Raw genomic sequence first — 27,790 nt, 5'->3', positions numbered from 1 at the left:
CAGGGTATGAAGGCACCCGGGCATGACCCGAGTAATGAGGCACCCGGGTATATCCACTGTATAGAGGCACCCAGGTATGTCCCGAGTAATGAGGCACCCGGGTATATCCATTGTATAGAGGCACCCGGGCATGTCCAGTGTATGGAGGCCCCCAAGACAGGAGGAGAGGCATGAGGTGCGGAAGAGGTTTGTGTTGATTCTAGGTATAATGGACCAGTCTTGCCTTTTGTCTTTATATAGAACTCAATTCATCTCCGGCCGGAGTCCTGCTTGGCTGCTCTAACTCCTTGCCTTGCCTCAGTTGGCTCTCTGAAGTATTCACTTGGTCGTCTCTTGCTCTCACCATTTCAAGGTGTTGATGATGTTCATATATTTCCAATTCATAATGAAACGGCATGACTTGGTACAAATGTTTAATTATATATTTCTTTTGGTTTGGAATTTATGACTAAATATTCTTATCCGTATACAGCTTAGTAGATTAGTCAACGGTTAATGTTGGAAGGAAACACATTGACATTTTGTGATTTAATTAATTTTAATTACAAGCTTAACTTTAGTGCAAGTGTTAGACATTGACTGCTTGCATTCTCTCTTATAGTCTAGGATTAATATTGAACCTGAATTTGAGGTCATAATTGTTTATGTTCTGTTTATTGTGGTTGAGACATGAGACCGCTGGTAAGACCAATATTCTACCTTATAAAGACCTGTGCACTGTTTTATGTTAAATTATATTATATTATAATTCAAATAAACTTTTTTTGAATATTATGGCCCGGGTGTACCTATATATTGATTATATATTTGAGAGCCTTCTACTGCACTTATGTAAAGGTTTATTTTGATAAAAAGGCCCACAATATCATCTGTCCTCACAGCCACATTAACAAGTGCTGGACACGCAGGTTATGTTTAAGCTACTCTGAAATAAGTCATTTATCACTGGTGCAAGATCGAATTAATCATCCCGAAGTCTGTAAATACAAACCGAGCTTACTTATTGAGATTCTAACTTGTATAAGACTTTATACAATAAACTTTTCTGATCGGTTAAACGTTATGGCACAGCGTTGAAGGACCCCACCAAGTTCAGGCGACGACCAGGACTATCAGAGTAAATCATGTTGCTGATAACTATGTTATACTCTGGTCTGTTCCTTAGCTGAGAATCCCCGTCAGGCAGGAGCAGCAACACCTGCAAGGTAGAGGAGATACTTAGCCAGAGATTGAGATCTTGAAGATCACTTTGCCGTATTGTCAAGAGTGGCAGCAGGAGAAAGCCAAGTGAGCTTGTGACTAACATGCACTGACAAACGTTGGCCTCGCATATATTTAAGAAAGATCACGTTAATAAAGTTCAATATAAAACAAGAACGTTTATAGCATTCTTGATACACCCTAAGTAACCAAGCACAGTACCCTACATGGTATTCTTGCCACGCCATAAGTAACCAAGCACAGTACCCTACATGGTATTCTTGCCACCCCATAAGTAACCAAGCACAGTACCCTACATGGTATTCTTGCCACGCCATAAGTATCCAAGCACAGTACCCTTCATGGTATTCTTGCCACCCCATAGGTAACCAAGCACAGTACCCTTCATGGTATTCTTGCCACCCCATAGGTAACCAAGCACAGTACCCTACATGGTATTCTTGCAACGCCATAAGTAACCAAGCACAGTACCCTGGATAACAAAGGAGCTGAAGAACCTTTTAGGTAGAAAGAGAGCTTGGTACAAAATGATTAGGTATGAGGAAGTCAGTTTAGAACAAGAATTTGTAAAACTGGTTAGAAATGTTAAAAAGGAGATAAGGAGGGCAAAAAGAAACTATGACGTTCGCAAAGCAGGGCAAGCAAAGACAAATCCTAATGGATTTTTTCAGTTGTATTGAACTAAGAGTAGAAAAAAGGATTAGACCATTAAAAATTTAGAAAGGTCAGATTACTTTGTAATGACGAAGAGATGTGTAGTATTTTTAATAAATATTTTATATCAGTAATTTACTAAAGAAGAACAGAACATTTTGCCTTCAGCCGAACAAGTCTATGTGGGTGGGGACGAGGACAGGTTGACTAGTTTAGCAGATATCAATGAGGATGTTATTAAACAAATAGTGAAACTCAAACCAAAGAAATTCCCAGGGCCAGACGAAGTGGTTGCCAGGATGCTTAAGGAATCCAAAGAAGAGCTTTGCGAGCCATTTTCTACCATATTTAATAAATCATTAGAGTCAGGTAGTCTCAGGGTCGTTGAAAGTTGCTAGTGTGGTACCAATTTTCAGGAAAGGAGATAGATCACTTGCGTAAAACTATCGGCCTAACGCCTAACTTGTGGAAAAGGAGCTGATAACGTTTATTGTAGGAAAGTTACTTGAATCGATAATTGCAAATACCATTCGCCTTCATCTTGAAAAGCATAAATTAATAAATGATACACAATATGGTTTTTACAAATGGCCGTTCATGTTCAACAAACTTGCTATCCTTTTATTCAAGCATAGTTGAGGCAGTTGATTGTGGTAAAGATTGTGATGTTGTGTACCTTGACTTAAGCAAAGCTTTTGATATAGTGCCACATGAATGACTGATTAAAAGGATAGAGGCTCATGGCATTGAGGGCACTACAAAGGGCATGGCTATACCAAAGGAAACAAAGAGTTAGTAGTTAGTATAAATGTGGTTAAGTCAGAGTGGGAAAATGTTGTAAGTGGAGTGCCTCAGGGCTCTGTCCTGGGACCTCTGTCAATCATAATATATATAAATGATTTAGATTCAGATTTAAGCAGCAATATTTGTAAATTTGCCAATGATATAAAAATCGGGAGGGTAATAAACATGGAAAAAACTCACTATCACTTCAAGAAGATCTAAATAAGGTTTTGAAATGGTCAAAATTTTGGCAGATGCAATTTAATGCTGACAAATGTAAGGTTTTGAGGCTAGGGAATGATGATAGAGTTACAAGATACGAGCTAGATGGTGTTGAGATTGCGAAGTCGGATTGCAAAAGGGATCTGGGAGTTATGATCACTAAGAATTTAAAAAAAATCAATGCATAAAATTTCGTAATAATGCAAATAGTACACTAGAATTTATTAATAGAAGCATTAGTAATAAGACACCTGGTGTTGTTTTTCAGCTATATCTGCTTTGGTTAGGCCCCATTTAGATTATGTAGTTCAGTTTTGGTTGCCGTACTATAGAATGGATATAAATTTACTTGAACACGTCCAGCACAGGATGACAAAGTCAATCCAGCAAATTAGAAACCTGTCATGAAGAAAGATTGACAATGCTTAAATTACTTTCGTGGGAAAGACGAAGAGTTAGGGGTGATATGATTGAGGTTTACAAGTGGATGAATGGCAATAACAAAGGGGATATTAATAGCGTTAAAACTAGCAACACAAGACAAAACACGAAACAATGAGTATAAATTGGATAAGTTTAGATTTAGGAAAGACCTGAGTAAATACTGGTTTGGTAACTTTTTTTTTTTTTTGGCCGGGATATTCCTGGGCAGGCCCTAAGCCTCTGGCTGGCCCACTAAAACTGGGTTGTTGATTTGTGGAACCAATTACCGGGTAACATGGTAGAGATGGGGTCCCTCGATTATTTCAAGCGTAGATTGGACATGTATATGAGTGGGATTGGGTGGTTACAAATAGAAGCTGCCCCGTATGGACCAATAGGCCTTCCGCAATTACCTCTTATTCTTATGTTCTAAAGTGAGGTTCACTGATTGTTTCAAGCGTAGGTTGGATAAATATACTTGAATGAGATTTGGTAGATATGAATAGGAGCTTCCTCGTATGGGCCAACAGGCCTTCTGCACTTACCTTCATTCTTATGTTCTGATGTTCCATGTATGAGTCGTCTGGGACAGAACATAAGAATAAAGGTAAAAGCGGAAGGCCTATTGGCCCATACGAGTCAGCTCCTATTTATATCTACCCAATCCCACTCATATACATGTCCAACCCACGCTTGAAACAATTAACGGACACCGCCTTCACCACGTTACGTGGTAACTGTTCCACAAATCAACAACTCTGTTACCGAACCTTGATACACTCCATTTACAACATTTTCCCACTCTGACTTAACCCCATTTTAACTAACTCTGTTTCCTTTGGGGTAGCCATACCCTAATCCAACTTAATATAGCACCCCCAATACCATGAGCCTCTTATCTTTTTAATCAGTCTTTCATGTTGCACTGTATCAAAAGTTTTGCAAAAGTCAAGGTACACAACGTCACAATCCTTACCACAATCAAGTGCCTCAACTATGCTGGGATAAAATGATAGCAAATTTGTTAAACATGAATGGCCACTTGTAAAACCCATGTTGTGAATCATTTATTAATTTATATTTTTCAAGATAAAGACGAATGGTATATTCAGTTATCGATTCAAGTAACTTTCCCACAATAGACATTAGGCTAATTAGCCGATAGTTTGACGCAAGTGATCTATTTTCTTTCTTGAAAATTGGAACCACATTAGCAACCTTCCATGACTCTGGCACTGGGCTTGACCCTAATAATTTATTAAATATGGTAGACGAAGGCTCGCAAAGCTCCTCTTTACATTCCTTAAGCACCCTGGCAAACACTTTGTCTGGCCCTGGGGATTTGTTTGGCTTGAATTTCACTATTTGTTTAATAACATCCTCCCTGGTAACTGGTAAACTAGTCAACCTTTCCTCTTCCCCACCCACATAGACTTGTTCGGCTGAAGACATAATGTTCTCGTCTTCTTTAGTAAATACAGAGATAAAATATTTATTAAAAATATTACAAATCTCTTCGTCATTATCTGTTATCTGACCTGTCTCAGTTTTTAATGGACCTATCCTTTATCTATACTTTGTTAAATATAAATGGGGAAAACCCTTTAGGATTTGTTTTTTCTTGCATTGTTCTGCGAACTTCATAGTTTCTTTTGCCCTCCTTATCTCTTTTTTTAACATTTCTAACCAGTTGAACGAAATCCTGTTCTAAACTGATTTCCTCATTCCTAATCTTTTTGTACCATGCTCTCTTTCTACCTTTAAGGTTCATCATATCCTTTTTTATCCATTTTGGGTCATTATTATTCGATCTATTCAATTTGCATGGTATACTACCTTCCTTTGCTTTGCTTAGAATATTTTTAAATAAGTTCTATTTTCAATTATCATCGAAATCCCTTTTTACATCACCCATCTCTGGATTCACGTCTCACTCCAAAACAAGCCCACCCCCCCCATGCTCAAGACTTTCCAATATATTTCACCAAAAAAAATCTTAGACCATTAAAATCAGCTTTTCGAAAATCTGGTACTTTAACAGAATTTTCTCCTACAAATCTATTCCATTTTATGTAAAATCTTATTTCTTTGTGATCACTGTTCCCTAGCTCACTCCATATTTCGATTTCATTAATTTGTTTCCCAATTGTTAGCACGAAGTATAAAATATTATTTTCCCAAGTTGGTTCCTTAATGTGTTGCTTAATCTTCAATTAATTCTAGAAATTCTCCTACTTCATTATTCCCTTGTTCTGTTCATTCAATTTATTCCACTAAAATTAAAGTCACCCATGACACAATTACTCTTAGACCTAGATGCTCTAGATATTTCATCCTATAGGTGCTTTGTTTCCATTATGTCCAAGTTTGGTGGTTTGTATATAACTCCATTTATAAAATTTTTAGTTGTTTCGTTAAATTCTACCCAGATAGTTCCTGTGTGTGGCTCAGTTTTGATTCCCTCTTTGGGACTACGTTTCAAAATTTCCCTAATATATATGGCTATGCCCCTCTTCTTCTAATATATCTATCTGCGTGAAATAATTTAAATCCGTTTATTTGATATTCAACTAATATTTCTCCATTTTCTACTTTCATCCATATTTCAGTAAGTGCAATATTACTTTTTTTTCTGTGCAGACAAGAGCGTTTAAATCGTTTATTTTGTTTCTTAGACTCCTACTGTTCTTGTAATATACCTTAATTCTACTGTTATTTTGAGGCCCTTCTCTTTCCCTGTTTATTTTGCGAAATTTGTTTCCCCCACAAACACATACTTTTATTACTTCCCTTCTCCATATCAATTCCCATACCACTATCTACTATCAGTTTAAACCCAAACAAATCCCTCCAACCACAGGTTCCAACGAGTTGGCAACAGCAACAACCTCAGCCCTAGATAGATGCACCCCATCTCGAGCATACATGTCATTTCTTCCATAGAAGTGTTCCCAGTTATGTATGAATGATATTGCATTTGATTTGCAATATTTGTCCAGTCGGCAATAGACACCAAGTACTCTCGATAACTATTCATTTCCAACTCCCTTTCATGGATGAATGCCACATATGATTGTGATTCCTCCCCTTGCTCCTAATTTTATGGTGTCTTAAATCTCTGTATCAGTGCCTCACTCCTAACTCGTCCAACATCATTTCCGCTGGCACTGATACAAATAATGTGTCTGTTTCCATTTCAAGCCATAATATTCAACTATATATTCAACAATATCATCCATCTTCTTGAGGTTATCTTGAGATGATTTCGGGGTTTTTAGTGTCCCCGCGGCCCGGTCCTCGACCAGGCCTCCACCCCCAGGAAGCAGCCCGTGACAGCTGACTAACACCCAGGTACCTATTTTACTGCTATGTAACAGGGGCATAGGGTGAAAGAAATTCTGCCCATTGTTTCTCGCCGGCGCCTGGGATCGAACCCAGGACCACAGGATCACAAGTCCAGCGTGCTGTCGCTCGGCCGACCGGCTCCATGTTGTTAACAGTATCACCAATCTCTGCTCCCGGATAGCAATCCTTAACCTGTTCCCCTAATCTCTGTCACAAAAAGTTATGTCCAAATACTTCACCTGGGAATCTTCCACGACCAAAATTAGCGTAGGTGCTTCCTCTACTTGCTGAGCACTTTGAGGGACCTGCGCTTCCTTCGTTGCCTTTCCTTTCAAGCGAACTGCAGGCTCCCTACAGCACTCGTCTTGCAACACGGCGAATGAGTTAGAAGTACTTAGGACATTTGTAGATGGCCTTGTCAGAGTCTTCTTAAGACCCCTGTCTACCAAATTCCAAGACGAAAACTTTCTACTGTTGCTCTTCCCCTTTTCTTCCTCTTGACCGCCCCCCCCCACCTCTTGTTGGTAGGGGGGGGGCCGGGGTAAGAGAGACGACTGCCCCCTAAACGAGCCAGTATAGGCTGGTCCTGTGATGCGGTTGTACTGATGGGTAACCGCCTGGAGGAGACCTACTACAGGATTAGTGCACCTCCTGCAGATATCGGTGTGCTGTTGTGACTATAGTATACCTGAAAGTAAACCATGGAGCAGCCTACCCGATATAACCACGCCGAGCTCGTGTTAAACTCACGACAGTAGTGGTAAATATTTCTGTTACATTATTCTGCCTCGATAACGGTCTAATGCTTCAACGGTCTTTATACCAAGTAAGAATGAAAGATGTAGGGAACATATTCGCTCATTTTGTGTGCCTGCCAACTCGTGGGAGCGGGTTGTCTTCGAAAAGAAGTTCCTGTAAAATAGTCTAATAGGAGGTACAAGTGTTGTGTTAGTTGACAATTCAGAGGTTGCATGGCATTTCACCTTCCTTTTTATGATGTCTTCAACAAAACCATTAGAGAAGCTGTTGTTGACTAGGACCAGCCTTACCCTACCGAGTTCTTCATCGACTTGCTTCAATCCTGAGCTGTGGCTTACAGCACGGTCCACGCAAGCATTGACAACACTCCTCTTGTACCTGTCTGGGCAGTCACTATTGGCATTGAAGCACATTCCTATGTTTCCCTAGTGTAGAAGTAAAACTCAACACAGAATTCTGCTCAAATGCCTCCTTCAGCTCCTGCAGACGTCAGGCATCAGGTACCTGCGTAAAATTGTCGTCAACATACCTGCAGTGTATGGCGGGTTTCAAGTCCATGTCAACTAAGACCTTCTGCTCGATGATACCCATGTAGAAGTTCGCAAACAGGACACCTAGGGGAGAACCCATGGCGACCCCATCTACTTGCTTATACATGTGCCCATCCGGGCTCAAGAAGGGTGCCTCTTTAGTACAAGCTTGGAGTAGTTTCCTAATTATGTTTTCTGGCATGTCAAGAGGAGTACAAGCCGGATCATGATACACTCTGTCCGCTATCATCCCGATTGTTTCATCCACAAGTACGTTGGTAAACAGTGATTCTATATCCAACGAGGCTGTGGCCTGTTTGCCCTGTGGCCCGTGTTCCCCACAGTAAGTCAACAAATTCCTTTGGAGACTTCAGACTGAAAACACAGGGGTACATAAGGAGTCAGCAATCCCTTGAGTCACTTAGCCAGTCTGTATGTGGGTGTGGTTATCTGGCTGATGATTGACCAAAGTGGGTTTCCAGGCTTGTGGGTCTTGATATTTCCATATGCATACACAGGTTTATATTCCCCAATAACCTTCGGCAGGTGGCGTCCAGATTTCTTGGCGTTCACAGTTTTGATCAATCTGTTTCCCTTCGTTTTCAATTCGGCTGTAGTGTCCTTCGTTACCCATTGGAATTTAGTTTAGTCAGAGAGTATGAGGTTCATTTTCGAAAAATATTCGTCTTTTTTTAAGAATAACGTATATTGGCGACTTGTCACCTCTCCAAGGTGTTCGAGTCACTTCTGGGGTGTGGAGTTTTCAGTTGTATATATGCTTGGGGACCATTCAAGCTTGTTCGCATTTGTGTTGTTCGTGTTGCCCCACATAGTGAGATGATTTGATGAAATAACTATGCCCAAGCTTACCACCAAGTGCCGTCGGGATGGTGGGGAAAATTGCCTCCGCTACCATCGTCTTTTGTACAGTTATAGTTGGTCAAGTGGTTAAGGTATCAGATACGCCAGTTGCATAGTGCCCTTGGCTGTCTGGGTTCGAGTCACTTCTGGGGTGTGGAGTTTTCAGTTACATATATGCTTGGGGACCATACAAGTTTGTTTGCATTTTGTGTTGCTCACGTGGCCCCACAAAGTGAGGTGATTTGATGGCTGATACACAGTCTATGCCCAGGCTCACCACAAAGTGACGTCGGGATGGTGGGGGAAATAACCTCGGCTACCATCGTCTTTTGTACGGTCACAGTTGGTCGAGTGGTTAAGGTACCAGATACGCCATTGCATAGTGCTCCTGGCTGTATGGGTTCGAGTCACTACTGGGGTCTGGAGTTTTCAGTAATATATATATAAATATATATATGACAATGTCAGACCACGGAGGAAAATGAAACAGGAATTTCCTTAAGTACTTTCGTATATTAAATACATCTTCAGAAGGAAGATGTTTAATTCCTTCTGAAGATGTATTTAATATACGAAAGTACTTAAGGAAATTCCTGTTTCATTTTCCTCCGTGGTCTGACATTGTCACATTCTTAATCACGTGTTTATTTTCGTGATACACACACACACACACACACATATATATATATATATATATATATATATATATATATATATATATATATATATATATATATATATATATATATATATATATATATATATATATATATATATTTATATATATATATATATATATATATATATATATATATATATATATATATATATATATATATATATATATATATATATATGTCGTACCTAGTAGCCAGAACGCACTTCTCAGCCTACTATGCAAGGCCCGATTTGTCTAATAAGCCAAGTTTTCATGAATTAATTGTTTTTCGACTACCTAACCTACCTAACCTAACCTAACTTTTTTGGCTACCTAACCTAACCTAACCTATAAAGATAGGTTAGGTTAGGTTAGGTAGGGTTGGTTAGGTTCGGTCCTATATCTACATTAATTTTAACTCCAATAAAAAAAAATTGACCTCATACGTAATGAAATGGGTAGCTTTATCATTTGATAAGAAAACAATTATAGAAAATATATTAATTAAGGAAAACTTGGCTTATTAGGCAAATCGGGCCTTGCATAGTAGGCTGAGAAGTGCGTTCTGGCTACTAGGTACGACATATATATATATACATATATATATATATATATATATATATATATATATATATATATATATATATATATATATATATATGATATGATATATAATTTACTTGTATATATTTCTCTTATATTAAACAAAAAACAAACAAAATATTACACCACACTATTTTATGCACATTATTATATTATAGAATTTTATTTATATTATATATAAATATTATATGTTGATTTGTGGAATCAATTACCGCGTAACGTGGTGGAGGTGGGGTCCCTCGATTTTTTTGCAAACGTGGATTGGACATGTTTGTATGTGAGTGGGATTGGGTGGTTATAAATAGGAGCTGCCTCGTATGGGCCAATAGGCCTTCCGCAGTTACCTTTGTTCTTATGTTCTTGCTAACCCTTAGATGTGGGTTGTACAATTTTAGGCTTGAGCTGAACTGAACAATGCACAACCTAGCCTAATATATTTCTTTGTGCTGACCCAACAAGGGTAGGATTATCATTTAGCTAGAACTGTACTAAGAATTGTACAGCCCCGAAATAGGGTGGGAATAATCAACTACACGATTTTTTTCTATATATTTACCATTCTTATATTATTTCTATTGTATTTCATCTTTGAATGATAAGAACTGTTGCTATCCAACAGACGGCGATGAAGAAGGGCTAGTTCAAGGTAAATCTTATAGCAGCAGCGATTGATTACTCCTCAAATCTTATATTTACTGTTAATATTGTTAATCAGCATCTACGTGAGGCAAACAACGTTGCCTAGTTGTAGAAAATTATAACCCTAGGCTTTTATTGTCAAACAATTGTTTAAATCTGAGCCAGTACCTCAGGTTTTTCCACAACGAAATCATGGGAGCCAATGAAACCAAATTCACAGACTGTGTATCAGACGAAATGTTCAGCAACAGTATGTTGTTCTTTAGATCCTACGTGAGTCTCAAAGGTCATGTGACTCGACAACTGAACAAGTTTGATCAGTTAGTTCAGTCAGGTGTCACAGTCAAAGTACTTGAAGGCTGTGAGGGATCTAGATCCCTCAGCTAGTTTTCCTAGTTTCTAGATTAGGCTAGGCACTCTAGAAACTGAAGCTTTCAAAATAACATATACTTGTTGGGTGTTGAATGAAAGCTTATGTTATGGTCTATCATTTGTGAGTAGTCAGAAGTCTGTGATGGCTCTGTAGAGAGAATTACAGAGATTTTCCTGTTTCTGTGAAACAGGATGATCGAGGTGAGAGTGAAGTGGGATGTGAGGTACTTGACTAAAACCGTTAGAGGTGGGGGGGAGAGTGGAGTGAACGTTGCCCCCCCACATGGGAGACATCACGCCACTGTCTTTTAGGCCTCCCCCTCCTTGTGACGTCACGGGATGCTCGAGGGTGAGTGAGCCTGTGATTGGTTTAGGCATGTGTGCTCCAAGCCGAGTTTTGGCGCGAAGAGCTGTGGTTGGAAGCGGCATCTTGGTAGTGTGCCGGCTTCATGCTGATTGGTCAAGACAAAGTAGGGAGGAGGAATGGATATTTGAGTTTCCCTGCCCACCAGGGAGGCAGTTTGAATTGGGCGGCAAGCGGAGGAAGAAGTGTCTGGTGGAGGTGGCGGGCTGGCCACCTCCACCCCACGTTAATCGCTTCTCTCGTCCAAATTACTCATCGAATATGGCACTCCTGCCATCAGGGGTTGTGTCAAGGCCCAATTGGGTGAATTGGGGCCAAGGATTTACGGAAGGAACAGTAAAAAGCTAAAGAGACAGTTGCAGTGTTAACCCGTGAGGCAGATGGCAGAGCCTCATGGTGTATCAGATTGATCCCTCATCCCTCGGGTCTGAGCATCCTGTCTAGTGGCAATGGACAATTGGTGTTGGGTAGTGTAAGTGAGTGTGATATTACAGGCCCCTGTTGGATTTTTGGATTCCGCCAGGCTGCGTCAGTGTGGGGACGCCGCCGGCCATTGTCACGCCAGTGTAGAGCAAGGCAGGCTCTGGTTTGATGGGGTTGTTAGTGATTCCCCATCCGCGTGTGTACTCCTGTGGGCGGCAGCCTGCCAGCCTGAGGCACCCATGTGCGTGGACACCCGCGGCCACCCACCTTGGCCAGTTGCTTGCTGGGGGCCACCCACCCAGGCCACCCGCGCAGCCAAACCCCACCCCACCCCACGCACCACCTCAGCTGGGTGGGGTGCTATGACGTAATGCGCTACCCGTGGCCAACCCCAGGCCACCCAGCCGCTCTGCCCGGCCCAGCTCGGCCCGCACGCCGGCTACCACTACCCCCCCCCCCCTCTCAGCTCGGGAGGGGCGCTGTGGGCCACGCGGTGGCCACATGCCTTGGCCACTTTCCTGGGACAGCCTAGGGCCACATCTTGTCGACGCATGAGGAGCAAGCAAGCTAAGTGTTGACAGCTAGAGTGGTAGTGACCTGGGAAATGAGTACTATTATCATTGTGTAAAGTGTGATGGGTACCGGTGGAAATTCACGGTAAGAGTTGTCTCAGAGCCTCGCCAGGCTAGAGAAGCAGCTGAGTGACAGCTGTCAGTAGGGTCCAGGTGATTGGGAGGGCGGTACCTGGAGATAGATGTTATACACGGGACCACACTGTAGTATCATAATGTATATATATAGTAGACTGACTAGAGTATGTAACTGGTCAGTGTAGAGATTTACCATATAAGTGATCCAGCCTGTCGATTCTATATAATCGTTCAGACTGGATTAATGCCATAGAGTACCGTAAATTATAATCATTAGAGGTAGGCAGGCCCGGTTGCAGTGATGTCAGTGTGGGCCCTGCGGTCTGTGTAGTTAGTTACATTTACTTGATGATATAATTTTCATTGATTATGTGAATGCCATTTCTATATGTTCATTTGCATGCTTTATGTACTGTGTTGTGTGGTAAGTCAGTAGATGTGATTGCTGACTGATTGCCTAATGATGTCATTAGCATGTGGGGTATGCTGACGGCATCATTATGTTGCAGGTTTGTGCAGTATTGTTATCAGTTTATACGATATTATTGCCCCAGGAACTGTGTTGAGGGTTTAAGGGACCTCTAGGATTATTCAGGGGAATTCACAGTACTTAATGAGAGCAGGCAATTGATGGGTTAATTGCCTTGCTGAGGTAAGTGTGTGTTCACAGTAGTCCTTTGCAACGGGTGCAAGAAAAAGAGAGGGGCAGTAGTATTAGTATACTCTTGTGTGTTGCACAACCGTGTGTCATTATTGTGTGGGCACAGTAATTAGCGAGTTGCAGTAGCCGCAACCATATGTGGGCAATGCTTTTATGATGTTGCATGCCATTGTAGTGTGACCTATGTAACGCTGGGGTTACTTTGTTTCTTTAAGTTGTGTTGAGGACTTAAGGATTCAGTGAGTTAATTAAGTAAGGGGTAATTAACTGGATAAGGGGTGCACACTTAGTATTGTAGAGTGAGTGAGGGCTGTTATAAGAGAGAACAGTGTTGAGCTTGAATGAGATACGTCTCGGGAGCAATTAATTGTCCATGTGACAACTAATTGACCACTCTAGCTAATTATGTAATTAGCCTTCTCATCATGAATTCACGTAGTGGGAGAGGATCTGTCAGAGTCTGTCAATATTTGTGTTAACGTAATTTGCTCGAGACTAATTACCTTTCAGGGGTATAGCAATTAGTGGCTCAGGTTAATTAGTGGATCATTAACATTGGAGAGCTCCGATGACTCGGTAAAGCGAGGTCATGGAGCTAGCATAGATCGTTGTATTAATCATATCCTGTCTGAGGACAGTGGATTAGTGGCACATCTTATTAATTAGGGTAATTAACTCCTTTCCCGTGAATTCACAGTGTTTGATGAGACCTGCTTAGGCAGTGCGGAGTGAGACGTATTTATGGATGCTTACTTATTGGTCATGGTGACAGTTAATTAATTGCTCAGAATTAATTAGGGGTAATTAACACTCACTAGTAATTTTTTGACACAGACTGTGGAGAAGCTACCAAGTTAGGGTAGGCTTAGTTAACGTAACTCAATGGGGATGTAATTAGTGGTCCGTTTGACCTTAATTGAGAATTACTCACTGAATACTTGCAAGGAGTCAAGTGTGATGTAATATATGTTTGAGTTATTGTTAACAAGAGAGACAAGTGTTAAAGATTAACGTAGAGTATCATCATGATGTTGTCTAGTGTGAGACAATTGTTTGTGATTACCGTAGTACTTTGTTGCTGACTGCTGCGATCAGTCAATTAACGTAATTAATCACTTAAGGCAATTTCTTTTGGTTGTCGTCTGGTGACGAGAGTAGAGTCATCTAGTGATTTGTGGAGCTGTGTCCCAGAATCCCGCCTTGCCTGTCTTTGTTACTGTTTACAACAGTGCAACTTCTTGTAGGGAGTTGCAAAGAGTGTTCACACTGGGTTGTGATAGGGGGGAGTCACTGTTGGACTACCCGCCTAGTTACGTGGGTCTCTCCTGGGGGGCGGGAGGACCCCTAAGATTGTGATTATAGTAGCTGTCAGGGAAACCGAGACACTATTGATTGCATGCTTGTGTCTTCAGTGGATATCCTTCATTTGTTCAGTTAGTTCATGTTGTCAGCCCGAAGTGTCAGCAAGATGGAGCCTGCTGTCACTTCTCGAGGGGCTGTTGAATAGCTGTGTTGCAAATGCCACTTGATGTACAATAACGTAACCATTCGCTGTGGTGTAACTTAGTCTGTGATATTTTTCTTCGTTTTGCAATATTGCGTCATCAGTGGGCACACCTGTGTTCAGGTTAGTTCATTATGCAGCCTCACAGCAAGGGTTGCTATTTAGCTGTTTGTTATCGTGCCACTGGATGGACATTAACGTAACGTAAACTCGGTAATGTAGTAGTTAGTCTCTTGTTATTAATAAATTGTTGTTATAGAAAACGGTCTTTGATGTCAACCCTTCAACCATATTATTCCACCATATTTCTGCATATTATTAAATGTTGATGTGATCTTGATAAGGCGGCTGTTCTTGGGAATTCGAATTCCAATTCATAGCGCCACATCAAATATAAATATTTGATTGTGAGAACCCGTCGGTTACCATTTATTAGTTTTAACGTCCTGTTTAACTAGGAGGAGCCAGCGGCCTATTGTGGACAGGTTTTCACCCCTGGTGGTGGAGGCCTGGCGGTTTGCTCCCGCTTTTCCTTTTTTTTCTATTGGACTCATGCTTAACTGCCGTGAGCAGACTTTAAACTTGTAGTCCACCTCCTAAGGGAGGTAGGCGTAGAGAAAAATCTCACAAAGGCCACATAGAGGTGGCCAAACAAAAATTACAGAGAACAAATGAGGCTGCAGCTAACTATTTTAGAATCCTCAGGCAACAAACTGCTGAGCCAGACAAACATTTTCCATGACGATACGGACAATTTGAGGAGGATGTCTTTGATCGTCTGGATAAATTAATACAGTTCTTAGAACGATTGAATATAAAATCTGTTTCTCAAAATGCTTTAACAACGAGTGATACTTATATACTTGAACCACTCAAAGAAGTTCGTCTTCCTGCCATTGATCTACCTCAATTTTAATGGCAGAGATGACGAAAACTTTGAATGTTACTTGAACACGTTAGATTCCTTAATGAACTCTAAAAGTTCAATTAACAAAATAAATAAATTCCTTTATTTGCGAAGTACCCTTAAGAGAGAAGCAAAGCCAGTTACCGATCATGTGAATCTAAGCGGAGACGACTACGATTCTGCCATACAGAATCGTCATATTCTTACGTTACCTCCCACCTTGTCCACAGCTTACCTGTCAGTCCCATGCTGTCTAGTGTACCCCATGTTGTTAAGTTAGTTTTGCTTAGTGAAATCTAGCTGCTGTGACTCGTGCCTCGTGTTAACTTAACTGATTTATAATTACTTTGTTGTGGTTCTGTAATTATTGTATATATAAGCTGTGTCATGAATATATTTTCGCCCAAGTAAACTAGTGGTTTTACTTAGACTTTCACTCAAACCTAGACATTTGTTTATGTTTTATCTGAGGTCAGGAGGCTCACAGATTAAGGGAAGAAAGTTCTCCACCAGGAGCCTCACTTGGGGATGATGACATAACAAGCGCCCACCTGATAGTTGCCGAGAGGAGCGTTAGTGGGTAATGTCATGGAGAACTGGAGCTTCTGTTGTTGGCCGGGCAGCCACCTCCTGAGGTCCGCCCCAGCAAGTGCAGACACGTACTCAGTCTTGGTGCTCACATGATGCAACACTAACTGCAAAACCAGCCACATTCTTAACGACGTTGGCCACAAATATCTATTTGGTTTTCAATATCATAGGAATATTTAATTAAATGGTAAGTTAAAACTGAAATTTTAATGAACAAATTGGTTAGTGACAGATCAATTATTTATCGTATGAAGTTGTTCAGCAGGTGAGTATGAGTATCTTAAGGAACCATTAGCGAACAGTGTAGATTGTATGACCGCAATGTACATCAGGCTCCGAACTGAGAAAGTTTTCATCAAATACACGCAATAAAATTATATTGGCTTACAATTCATTAATTTACAATTGAATGTTGGAGAGTAGGAAGCCCTCAACCAGTTCCAACTTGGAACTAGTTTGTGATCTTGCCTAGGCTTACCACATGATCGAATAGAGCTCAATAACACGGCAGGGCCACAAGACAGAACAGGGTTCAGTAACACAGCAGGGCCACAAGACAGAACAGGGTTCTGTAACACAGCAGGGCCACAAGACAGAACAGGGTTCAGTAACACAGCAGGGCCACAAGACAGAACAGGGTTCAGTAACACAGCAGGGCCACAAGACAGAACAGGGTTCAGTAACACAGCAGGGCCACAAGACAGAACAGGGTTCAGTAACACAGCAGGGCCACAAGACAGAAAAGGGTTCAGTAACACAGCAGGGCCACAAGACAGAACAGGGTTCAGTAACAGAGCAGGGCCACAAGACAGAACAGGGTTCAGTAACACAGCAGGGCCACAAGACAGAACAGGGTTCTGTAACACAGCAGGGCCACAAGACAGAACAGGGTTCTGTAACACAGCAGGGCCACAAGACAGAACAGGGTTCAGTAACAGAGCAGGGCCACAAGACAGAACAGGGTTCAGTAACACAGCAGGGCCACAAGACAGAACAGGGTTCAGTAACACAGCAGGGCCACAAGACAGAACAGGGTTCAGTAACACAGCAGGGCCACAAGACAGAACAGGGTTCTGTAACACAGCAGGGCCACAAGACAGAACAGAGTTCTGTAACACAGCAGGACCACAAGACAGAACATGGTTCTGTAACACAGCAGGACCACACGACAGAACAGGGTTCAGTAACACAGCAGGGCCACAAGACAGAACAGGGTTCTGTAACACAGCAGGGCCACAAGACAGAACAGGGTTCAGTAACACAGCAGGGCCACAAGACAGAACAGGGTTCTGTAACACAGCAGGACCACACGACAGAACAGGGTTCAGTAACACAGCAGGACCACAAGACAGAACAGGGTTCTGTAACACAGCAGGGCCACAAGACAGAACAGAGTTCAATAACACAGCAGAGCCACAAGACAGAACAGAGTTCTGTAACACAGCAGGGCGACAAGACAGAACAGGGTTCAGTAACACAGCAGGGCCACAAGACAGAACAGGGTTCTGTAACACAGCAGGGCCACAAGACAGAACAGGGTTCTGTAACACAGCAGGGCGACAAGACAGAACAGGGTTCAGTAACACAGCAGGGCCACAAGACAGAACAGGGTTCTGTAACACAGCAGGGCCACAAGACAGAACAGGGTTCTGTAACACAGCAGGGCCACAAGACAGAACAGGGTTCAGTAACACAGCAGGGCCACAAGACAGAACAGGGTTCAGTAACACAGCAGGGCCACAAGACAGAACAGGGTTCTGTAACACAGCAGGGCCACAAGACAGAACAGGGTTCTGTAACACAGCAGGGCCACAAGACAGAACAGGGTTCAGTAACACAGCAGGGCCACAAGACAGAACAGGGTTCTGTAACACAGCAGGGCGACAAGACAGAACAGGGTTCTGTAACACAGCAGGGCGACAAGACAGAACAGGGTTCAGTAACACAGCAGGGCCACAAGACAGAACAGGGTTCTGTAACACAGCAGGGCCACAAGACAGAACAGGGTTCTGTAACACAGCAGGACCACAAGACAGAACAGGGTTCTGTAACACAGCAGGGCCACAAGACAGAACAGGGTTCAGTAACACAGCAGGGCCACAAGACAGAACAGGGTTCAGTAACACAGCAGGGCCACAAGACAGAACAGGGTTCTGTAACACAGCAGGGCCACAAGACAGAACAGGGTTCAGTAACACAGCAGGGCCACAAGACAGAACAGGGTTCTGTAACACAGCAGGGCCACAAGACAGAACAGGGTTCTGTAACACAGCAGGGCCACAAGACAGAACAGGGTTCTGTAACACAGCAGGGCCACAAGACAGAACAGGGTTCAGTAACACAGCAGGGCCACAAGACAGAACAGGGTTCTGTAACACAGCAGGGCCACAAGACAGAACAGGGTTCAGTAACAGAGCAGGGTCACAAGACAGAACAGGGTTCAGTAACACAGCAGGACCACAAGACAGAACAGGGTTCAGTAACACAGCAGGGCGACAAGACAGAACAGAGTTCAGTAACAGAGCAGGGCCACAAGACAAAACAGGGTTCTGTAACACAGCAGGGCCACAAGACAGAGCAGGGTTCAGTAACACAGCAGGGCCACAAGACAGAACAGGGTTCTGTAACACGGGAGTGCCACAGGAAAGAACAGGTTCTGTTAAGCACCATGGGGAACAGGTAACATGGGGCAGGTGTGAAAAGTCTAAAGATTATAGTCTTATTGATAGCTTATATGGAGTTTACCAAAGGTAAACTCTTGCCCTTAGACGCCTCGTGTTGGCACCATGAAGTTGAGCAGCCAGCACCATCATGTCCCACACCACCAACAGTGTAGGCGAGCAGCCAGCACCATCATGCCCCACCACCAACAGTGTAGGCCAGCAGCCAGCACCATCATGCCACACCACCAACAGTGTAGGTCAGCAGCCACCACCATCATGCCACACACCACCAACAGTGGAGGCGAGCAGCCACCACCATCATGCCGCACCACCAACAGTGGAGGCGAGCAGCCACCACCATCATGCCACACCACCAACAGTGTAGGCCAGCAGCCAGCACCATCATGCCACACCACCAACAGTGTAGGCGAGCAGCCAGCACCATCATGCCACACCACCAACAGTGTAGGCCAGCAGCCAGCACCATCATGCCACACCACCAACAGTGTAGGCCAGCAGCCAGCACCATCATGTCACACCACCAACAGTGTAGGCGAGGAGCCAGCACCATCATGCCACACACCACCAACAGTGTAGGCCAGCAGCCAGCACCATCATGCCACACCACCAACAGTGTAGGCCAGCAGCCAGCACCATCATGCCACACCACCAATAGTGTAGGCCAGCAGCCAGCACCATAATGCCACACCACCAACAGTGTAGGCGAGGAGCCAGCACCATCATGCCACACACCACCAACAGTGTAGGCCAGCAGCCAGCACCATCATGTCACACCACCAACAGTGTAGGCGAGGAGCCAGCACCATCATGCCACACACCACCAACAGTGTAGGCCAGCAGCCAGCACCATCATGCCACACCACCAACAGTGTAGGCCAGCAGCCAGCACCATCATGCCACACCACCAGCAGTGGCTTTCATTTGATCTAATATTTATGATTCTAATTATTGTATATAAGATATGCCCTAACTTAGTGCTAAGGTATTAACTAGAATTAATTAGTATATTGCTGATCAACTAAGCTATCTAACCGTCCTCCCTAACTAATGATAAAGACTAACTTACAGGTAACTATCCAGAGTCTCTGTACCTAACTCCAAAAAATCCACTGATGTTAATGATATAATCCTTTCCCTTAAAACAGTCAAGTGTCCTTGCTGAGATTCCAGCTCAAATTTTCAAAAAATCCTCTAGATTTTTAGCTCCGGCCATTGCATTGCTTTACAAAAATTCATTTAAACTGCAAACCTTTCCTGATATTAAAAAAAAACAAGACTAACCCCAGTCCATAAATGTGGTGATCTCACTGATGTCAACAATTACATACCAATATCAATCTTGCCATCCTTGTCTAAAATATTTGAGAAACTAATCTACAAGCAGCTTTACTCTTATCTAGCTAAACACAATACACTTAGGTCTTGCTAATATGGATTCAAACCCCCATAAAACACCAATGATGCAGCAATTAGTATGATTAACTTGATACATGCAACTCGTGACAAAAATGAGTTCCTCTGTTGGGTTATGTGTTGACCAACGTAAGGCTGTTGGCACAGTTAACCACTATAACCTGCTTCTTAAATTACATCATTATGATTTCAGAGGTAACTCCCTCCAATACCTTCAGACTTACCTTAGTGACAGGCTCCAGTATGTCTTTGTGAATGATCTCAACTCTCCTACCCTATCTATCAACACTGGTGTTCCACAGGGCAGCATACTTGACCCTCTCCTCTTTCTCATCTACATTAATGATCTTCCAAATGCCTCTCAACATCTCAAGCTAGTTTTATTTGCTGATGACATAACCTTCATTTTCTCCAATCTTAACACTCTTATTCTGAAGGATACGTTGAATACCGAACAAAATAAATTCCATGTTTAGCTAACTGCTAACAAACTCACACTTTACATTTGATATAACCTATATTTTGTTTGGTAATGAGTCCTCTGATCAAATTAATCTAAGAATTAACAATAACCAAATTAGTAACAAAGTAATGGTAAATTTCTTGGTGTTCTCAATGATGACAAGCTGAATTTCCACGGCCACATTCAAAATATAGCTAAAAAAGGTTAAAAAACAGATGGCATTCTAAGATTGGATATTATGTACCTCGCCCTGCCCTGGTATTACTCTCTCATCTATCCTTATATCAATTATGATATCTGTACCTGTGTTTCTACTATCCAAAATCATATACATCCTTTAATTATTTAACATAAATCAGCTATTAGAACAATAACAAACTCTGGCCCCTGACAGCACTCGTGCGCCCCCCCCCCCCTTTCTTAAATCTTTGAATATGTTAGATATTAAGTCACTGCACATCCTCTCAGGTGTACTCTTATATATAAAACTCTAAACTGTAATGCTAATCCTGACCTTATGTCAGATCACGTTAGTTAAGAAGGTTGAGGCCTTTAAGGGAAGAGAAAGGGACGGGAAGAAAGGGAAAGGGAAAGGAAAGAGCTTACTGTGAAAGGGAAAGGGAAAGGAAAGAGCTTACTGTGAAAGGGAAAGAGAAAGGAAAGAGCTTACTGTGAAAGGGAAAGGGAAAGGAACGAGCTTACTGTGAAAGGGAAAGGGAAAGGAAAGAGCTTACTGTGAAAGGGAAAGGGAAAGGAAAGAGCTTACTGTGAAAGGGAAAGGGAAAGGAAAGAGCTTACTGTGAAAGGGAAAGGGAAAGGAAAGAGCTTACTGTGAAAGGGAAAGGGAAAGGAAAGAGCTTACTGTGAAAGGGAAAGAGCTTACTGTGAAAGGGAAAGGGAAAGGAAAGAGCTTACTGTGAAAGGGAAAAGTCAATAGCAACGAAGCCAGGACAAAGGTTCAGGTTGGATAGGTTGTGTATCAGAGCCGTTTCGACAAGACGGCGTCCGTGTAGAGTAGAGGCAGGAAAAAAATTATTTTAGAAGAAGACTAATCATAGGATGATTATAATCCCTAACATGACAAAATAGAGCACTGTTTGTGTCTGAAGACTTAACACTTCTTATGTGTTCATTAGGCATATGGCCAGTTACCACGTTGGAGAGGTCAAGACGAACAGGAACGAAGAGTGTTAGTTTGTCGAAAGCCGAGCTTTATATCAAGAGGGTGAAACGTATTAGTGAGGGTTTTGAGCTCAGATATGAAGGGAAGGCAGAGAACATTGGTACTTGTGTTGGAAACAGGTCTGGGATGAAAGAATTGAATAGAAATAACCTGTTACTTGAATGGGGAAGTGTGACATTAAATAAACCATTAATACTGTTTTGCTTACCTGAGCTGACCGATAATTGATTGGCGCCGCCCAACCTTTGTTGGCGATCAGTATTCCGACCTTCAGCTGACATCCGACAGCTACCTCTGCAGGAAACTGCGCCTGCACGCCCACGAAATTGTATCCCATTGATGACCAAATCTGTCAATAACGAATATTAACTAAATATGTTCAGATCATTGTCCCTGCTCAAATCATATCTCTTAATACAAATCAGAAGAACAAATGATTGTCACTGGGTTACACTGTTGAGCAGCAACAGACACCTTAGTTTTATGATCATACTGATGTTGTTGTTTAAGATTCAGCTAACGGGCTATGGTGAGCCTATAGTGGACTTGCCCCCTGTAGTGGACTTGATCATACAAGTAAGTACTATCAGTCTGAAGTCAATACGATGAGGTTCTCTCAACCAGCATATCAGAATGATACATATGCGATACCAGCATGTCGTAGGCTGCTAATTAGTAGAGAGAGTGCTTTTTTTAGTTTAAAACTGTAAACATCGTTAGGTTGTACTATTTTAGGTTAGGTTGTGTCAAATTTAATTTGGTAAATATTGAAATCAGGTAATGATCTGACTTATCATGTGTACAATATTACTAGTATCTTTCCTTTTTCGTTATAGGATAAGAATGCTAAGTTTGTAACATTACTTCAAACTATCGTACCCTCCTTATAGCAAGCAAGTGAAAAGCAGCATTTGAAACATACAAATTAACCTTCAGACTTCACAGCAAAACAACGATTGACAACCACCTCATAAATGCACTTCACAATATAAACTAAGAATCTGAACTAAATAATACACATGGTATAAAATAATTAATTAACATCTTCCTCGCCAAAGCACCCTCTACAACACACACTGTCCTCTTCTCACCAAGCAAGTAACTGTCAAAAGATTAAACAACCTTTGACTCAGAAACAGCATACATAAGGATAATATATTCCACAAATATGTCCAACACAAGAAACAAAACAAATAAACTATATCTGAAAGGATGCATTAAGGATAATATATTCCACAAATATGTCCAACACAATAAACAAAACGAAACAAATAAGCTATATCTGTAAGGTTAGGTCAAAGATAAAAAATATGAACAAAAATATGTCAAACACAATAAATTATATGTGAAAGGTTAGGTTAAAGGTCAAAGAATAAGAACAAATTATATCCAACACAATAAATACACTAAGATCAAAAAATGGTTAGGTTAAAGGGCGGAGAATAAGAACAATTATATCAAACATAGTAAATTCAACTTATGAGAGACTTGATGAACTTTAAATAAAAAATGTATAAAATACTTAAACTCACATCTCTAACAAATATTACTTGAACTGAAAAATGCCTGTATATAACAAATACTTTGAAAATGCATGACACCTATCTTTAACAAAATCTCATGAAATGCATAAAATACCCCATCTTAAACAAATAATCCTTGATAATGCTTAAATACCCTATCATTAATAAAGACAGCCTTGAAATCACCAAACATCCATATTTAACAAAATCCTTTGAAAGACTTAAACACCCTATCTTTAACAGACACACCTTTGAAATGTTTAATCACCCTGTCTTTAACACATATCCCTTGAAATGACAAAAGACCCCGTCTTTTATACACGCCTCTTGAGAACGAACCAACAACTATATATATATAACAAAAAATCCTATGAAATAAAGCAAATGTATTTGAAACACAGATTGATGAACATGAATGTTCTCAAGAAAAACATATATACATATGATAAGATGTTTAATATATTAATAATATATGTAAAGACTAGATGTGGTAAAAATAGACATTCCTATAAATTATATGGAAAGTATGAGGATATATAAATAAGTAAAGGTTAGGTGGGGTGTGATAGGTTAGGGTCATGGTTGGTTGGGGTAAGTTAAGGTTATGGGTTATGTAAGGGAGGAATGCTTAAACAACACCTACTAAGAATAACAGTAATAAGAACGAGCTAAGATAAGACAAATTAGTTGGATATGGGTTTTTATATAATGTTCTGAAAATAGTATATGTGTAAGAGTGACAAACTGTTTGTGAGAGTTGTGCTAGTCTAAGAGTGCATATGGTTTGTGTCAGTACATAAATGTATTTACTTGTTTTGACTAAGTTTATGAATTTTGAGCAAGTCTGAGAATGTGAGTAAGTTAATGAACAGAGAGTATGTGGGCATGTGCCAGTCTGTGTTTGTTTGTGTAAGTGAGTGAACTGAGTATTTGTTTAAGTTTTGTATAAGTGTGCAAGTTTTTATAAGTTTGCGAGTGTAATTGTATGTTTAAATGAGTGTTTTCAGGGTAAATAAATGAAGAATTGATGTTTCAGAGAGAATAAGATGATGCTTTAAATAAGTTATGATAGGTGAGGTATGTAAGTCAGATAATTTGGTAAGTTGTGTAAGTTAGGATATGTCAGGACAGATAAGTTATGTTAGGTGAGTTATGTTAAGCAATTTACATCAGGTAAGTTTGGCTAGGTAAGGGGGGGGGGTTTAGCTATGTTGTGTAAGTTATGATATGTTTGGTTCATGATAAGGTAAGGTACGTTAGGTAAGTTAGGTTATGTAAGTTATATTAGGTAGGAGAAGTTAGGTAAGTTATGATAGTACGTTAGATCAGGTCAGGATAGGTAAGTTACGTGAGGTAAGTTAGGTTATGTAAGTAACAACAGGATAGGCTAGTACAAATAAATCAGGATAGGTAAGTTACATTATTAAGTTAAGTAAGTTAGACCAAGTTAGGATTGGTAAGTTATGACAGGTAGGATAGGTTGTGTAATTTCTATCAGGTAGGTGAGGATATGTAAGTTGGAATACATAAGTTACATTAGCATAGGTTAGCTCAGGTAAATCAGGATAGGTAGGATAGTGAATTGTTGATCAGAGACTAGTTTAAGTTAAAGTGGATAAGCGAATACATTTTTAACATAATAATTAATAAACGGAAATAAAAGTTGTTAAGAACAGATGAACTAGTTACTTAAATAGTCATGTTTAGTGAGAGAGTTATTATTATCAGCGATGGGAAACATAGTAAAATGGCGATAATATGATGTAGTACCTTTGTAATAAGTTGATAGAAAAGTTTTATACTCATTTTTACTTGATGAGTAAGTTTATTAGTACATAAAGTAGCGCATGTTTAGTTTGATATATTACTTAAAGTATTTTGTAACTATATAATGTGTCTTATTAAATTTTGCACAAACATTAGTTTAAATATTGTACAGAAAACGAAGCTCTTTGCTACTTATTTATTGAATGAAGAACAAATATTTGTTGCTATGAGAGTATTATTTGATGTACAAAGAAGTTCTAATGAGTAATTATTTTATATAAATTTGCGTTAAAGAGAGAAAATGATAATTAAATTATATAAGAATTTATTATTGTTGTCTTTGAGAGATTCATTAAATGCACGAAAATGTCTTAAAGAATATCTTTGAGATATTCTTGAGATAAAGAATGTCTTAGAGAATAAATGTCTTAGAAAGTTTCTTTGATGCTCGAAGATGTCTTAGAAAGTACATATGTTAATTAAAATGATCTTGGAACGTATTAATGGGGTCTTGGAGAGATTAATTAATGAACGAAGATGATTACAGAGTATCCTTCTTAAGTAAATACAACACAGAGAGAGTCTTTTAATGCTTGAAGAGTATTCTTAATGTTTCCGAGATTACCTTTGTCGACTCTGAGAATAACTTTGATAGCATGCAAATTATTTTGATGTCTTTGAGCGTGTCATTGGAGAATGATGATGCAATGAGAATATAATTTGATGAGCAAAGATAATTCGGAAAGAACTTTAGCTTAGAAAATATTATGAAGAAATCACCTTTGACTATTTTTCTAACTCAACAATGCATAATGGTAGTTACGAAAGTGTTGAAATATGATGAACATGACTATTTTCAGTTGAGAGAAGAGTTATTTTAGGTAAGAAAGGTGTTGGTAAGAAATATTAAGTTGATAAAGAAATACAATGACAATTGGTTGAAAATAAACCTCAGTAAATGAATAAATAAATACCTTGCAACTAAATAATTTGAAAAACCTAAATAATTTGTAACTAAATAATTCGTAATTAAATAAGTTGAAAACTAAGTATATTGAAACAAAATATTTTGTATTTATCAATAATAAATATATTGCAATAAATAACTTTTACATGACTAAATAAATTTGTAAGTAGCTGAAATAAATAATTTGTAGCAAATAACTTTTAAATGTCTAAATAAATTTGTAAATAACTAAATAAATGACTAAATAAATGACTAAATAAATACTTTGTAGTAACTTGTTGACAATCAATAATGCGGTTAATAATACATTACAATGAACTATTTACTGAATGGGAGAAACAATCATATATTTGATTTCAAAGACACAGAGAACATGTAAGAGAATGTGATGAACACAGTGAACATGTAAGAGAATGTGATCCCCCACGCCCTCTGCCACACACCCTCTGCCACACACGCCCTCTGCCACACACCCTCTGCCACACACCCTCTGCCACACACCCTCTGCCACACACCCTCTGTCACACACCCTCTGCCACACACACCCTCTGCCACACACCCTCTGCCACACACCCTCTGCCACACACCCTCTGCCACACACCCTCTGTCACACACCCTCTGCCACACACCCTCTGCCACACACCCTCTGCCACACACCTCCCCCACACACCCTCTGCTACACAGCCTCTGCCACACACCCTCTGCCACACACTCTCTGCCACACACCCTCTGCCGCACACCTCCCGCACACACCCTCTGCCACACACCCTCTGCCTCACACACCCTCTGCCACACACGCCCTCTGCCACACACACCCTCTGCCACACACCCTCTGCCACACACCCTCTGCCACACACCCTCTGCCACACACCCTCTGCCACACACCCTCTGCCACACACCCTCTGCCACACACCCTCTGCCTCACACACCCTCTGCCACACACCCTCTGTCACACACCCTCTGTCACACACCCTCTGTCACACACCCTCTGCCACACACCCTCTGCCACACACCTCCCCCACACACCCTCTGCCACACACCCTCTGCCACACACCCTCTGCCACACACCCTCTGCCACACACCCTCTGCCTCACACACCCTCTGCCACACACCATCTGCCACACACCCTCTGCCACACACTCTCTGTCACACACCCTCTGTCACACACCCTCTGCCACACACCCTCTGCCACACACCTCCCCCACACACCCTCTGCCACACACCCTCTGCCACACACCCTCTGCCACACCCCTCTGCCACACACACCCTCTGCTACACACCCTCTGCCACACACCCTCTGCCACACACCCTCTGTCACACACCCTCTGCCACACACCCTCTGCCACACACCCTCTGCCACACACCCTCTGCCACACACCCTCTGCCACACACCCTCTGCCACACATCCTCTGCCACACACCCTCTGTCACACACCCTCTGCCACACACCCTCTGCCACACACACCCTCTGCCACACACCTCCCCCACACACCCTCGCCTGCCAGCCGGCGGGACTGACCGTGTTAAAGCAGCCTTGGGTCCTCCAAGCGTCGAGCACCACCTGAATGTAGTCGACATTAAGGAACCTGTAGTGGAGCTCCGCCATCTCCTGCAGTGCTGT

At 41.3% G+C, this 27,790-nt stretch overlaps 1 protein-coding gene across 1 annotated transcript; it reads right to left on the bottom strand.

Annotated features, from left to right (window-relative positions):
* Window positions 1-771: 771 nt before the first annotated feature.
* Window positions 772-27,790, bottom strand: LOC138366966 (uncharacterized). Its single transcript, XM_069328370.1, has 4 exons — window positions 27,689-27,790; window positions 22,122-22,262; window positions 16,131-16,274; window positions 772-1,198 (listed from the first exon to the last, which is right to left on the bottom strand). The coding sequence occupies exons 1-4, from the start codon at window positions 27,773-27,775 to the stop codon at window positions 1,061-1,063; spliced, it is 510 nt and encodes a 169-aa protein (XP_069184471.1). The 5' UTR covers window positions 27,776-27,790; the 3' UTR covers window positions 772-1,060.

This window comes from Procambarus clarkii, chromosome 2 (assembly GCF_040958095.1).
Source record: "Procambarus clarkii isolate CNS0578487 chromosome 2, FALCON_Pclarkii_2.0, whole genome shotgun sequence".
In the NCBI taxonomy this organism is placed as follows: Eukaryota; Metazoa; Arthropoda; class Malacostraca; order Decapoda; family Cambaridae; genus Procambarus; species Procambarus clarkii.
The sequence above is the reverse complement of the archived record's forward strand: the minus strand, read 5'-3'. Positions and strand labels throughout refer to the sequence as shown.

What these genes read in the sequence shown, in the direction of transcription:
- LOC138366966 (XM_069328370.1), bottom strand. Translation starts at nt 27,775, where the DNA reads ATGGCGGAGCTCCACTACAGGTTCCTTAATGTCGACTACATTCAGGTG. An exon ending in CCCAAGGCTGCTTTAACACG is followed by an intron (nt 22,263 to 27,688) that starts GTCAGTCCCGCC and finishes CGTTATTGACAG; the next exon opens with ATTTGGTCATCAATGGGATA. An exon ending in TCAATTATCGGTCAGCTCAG is followed by an intron (nt 16,275 to 22,121) that starts GTAAGCAAAACA and finishes CTGGTTTTGCAG; the next exon opens with TTAGTGTTGCATCATGTGAG.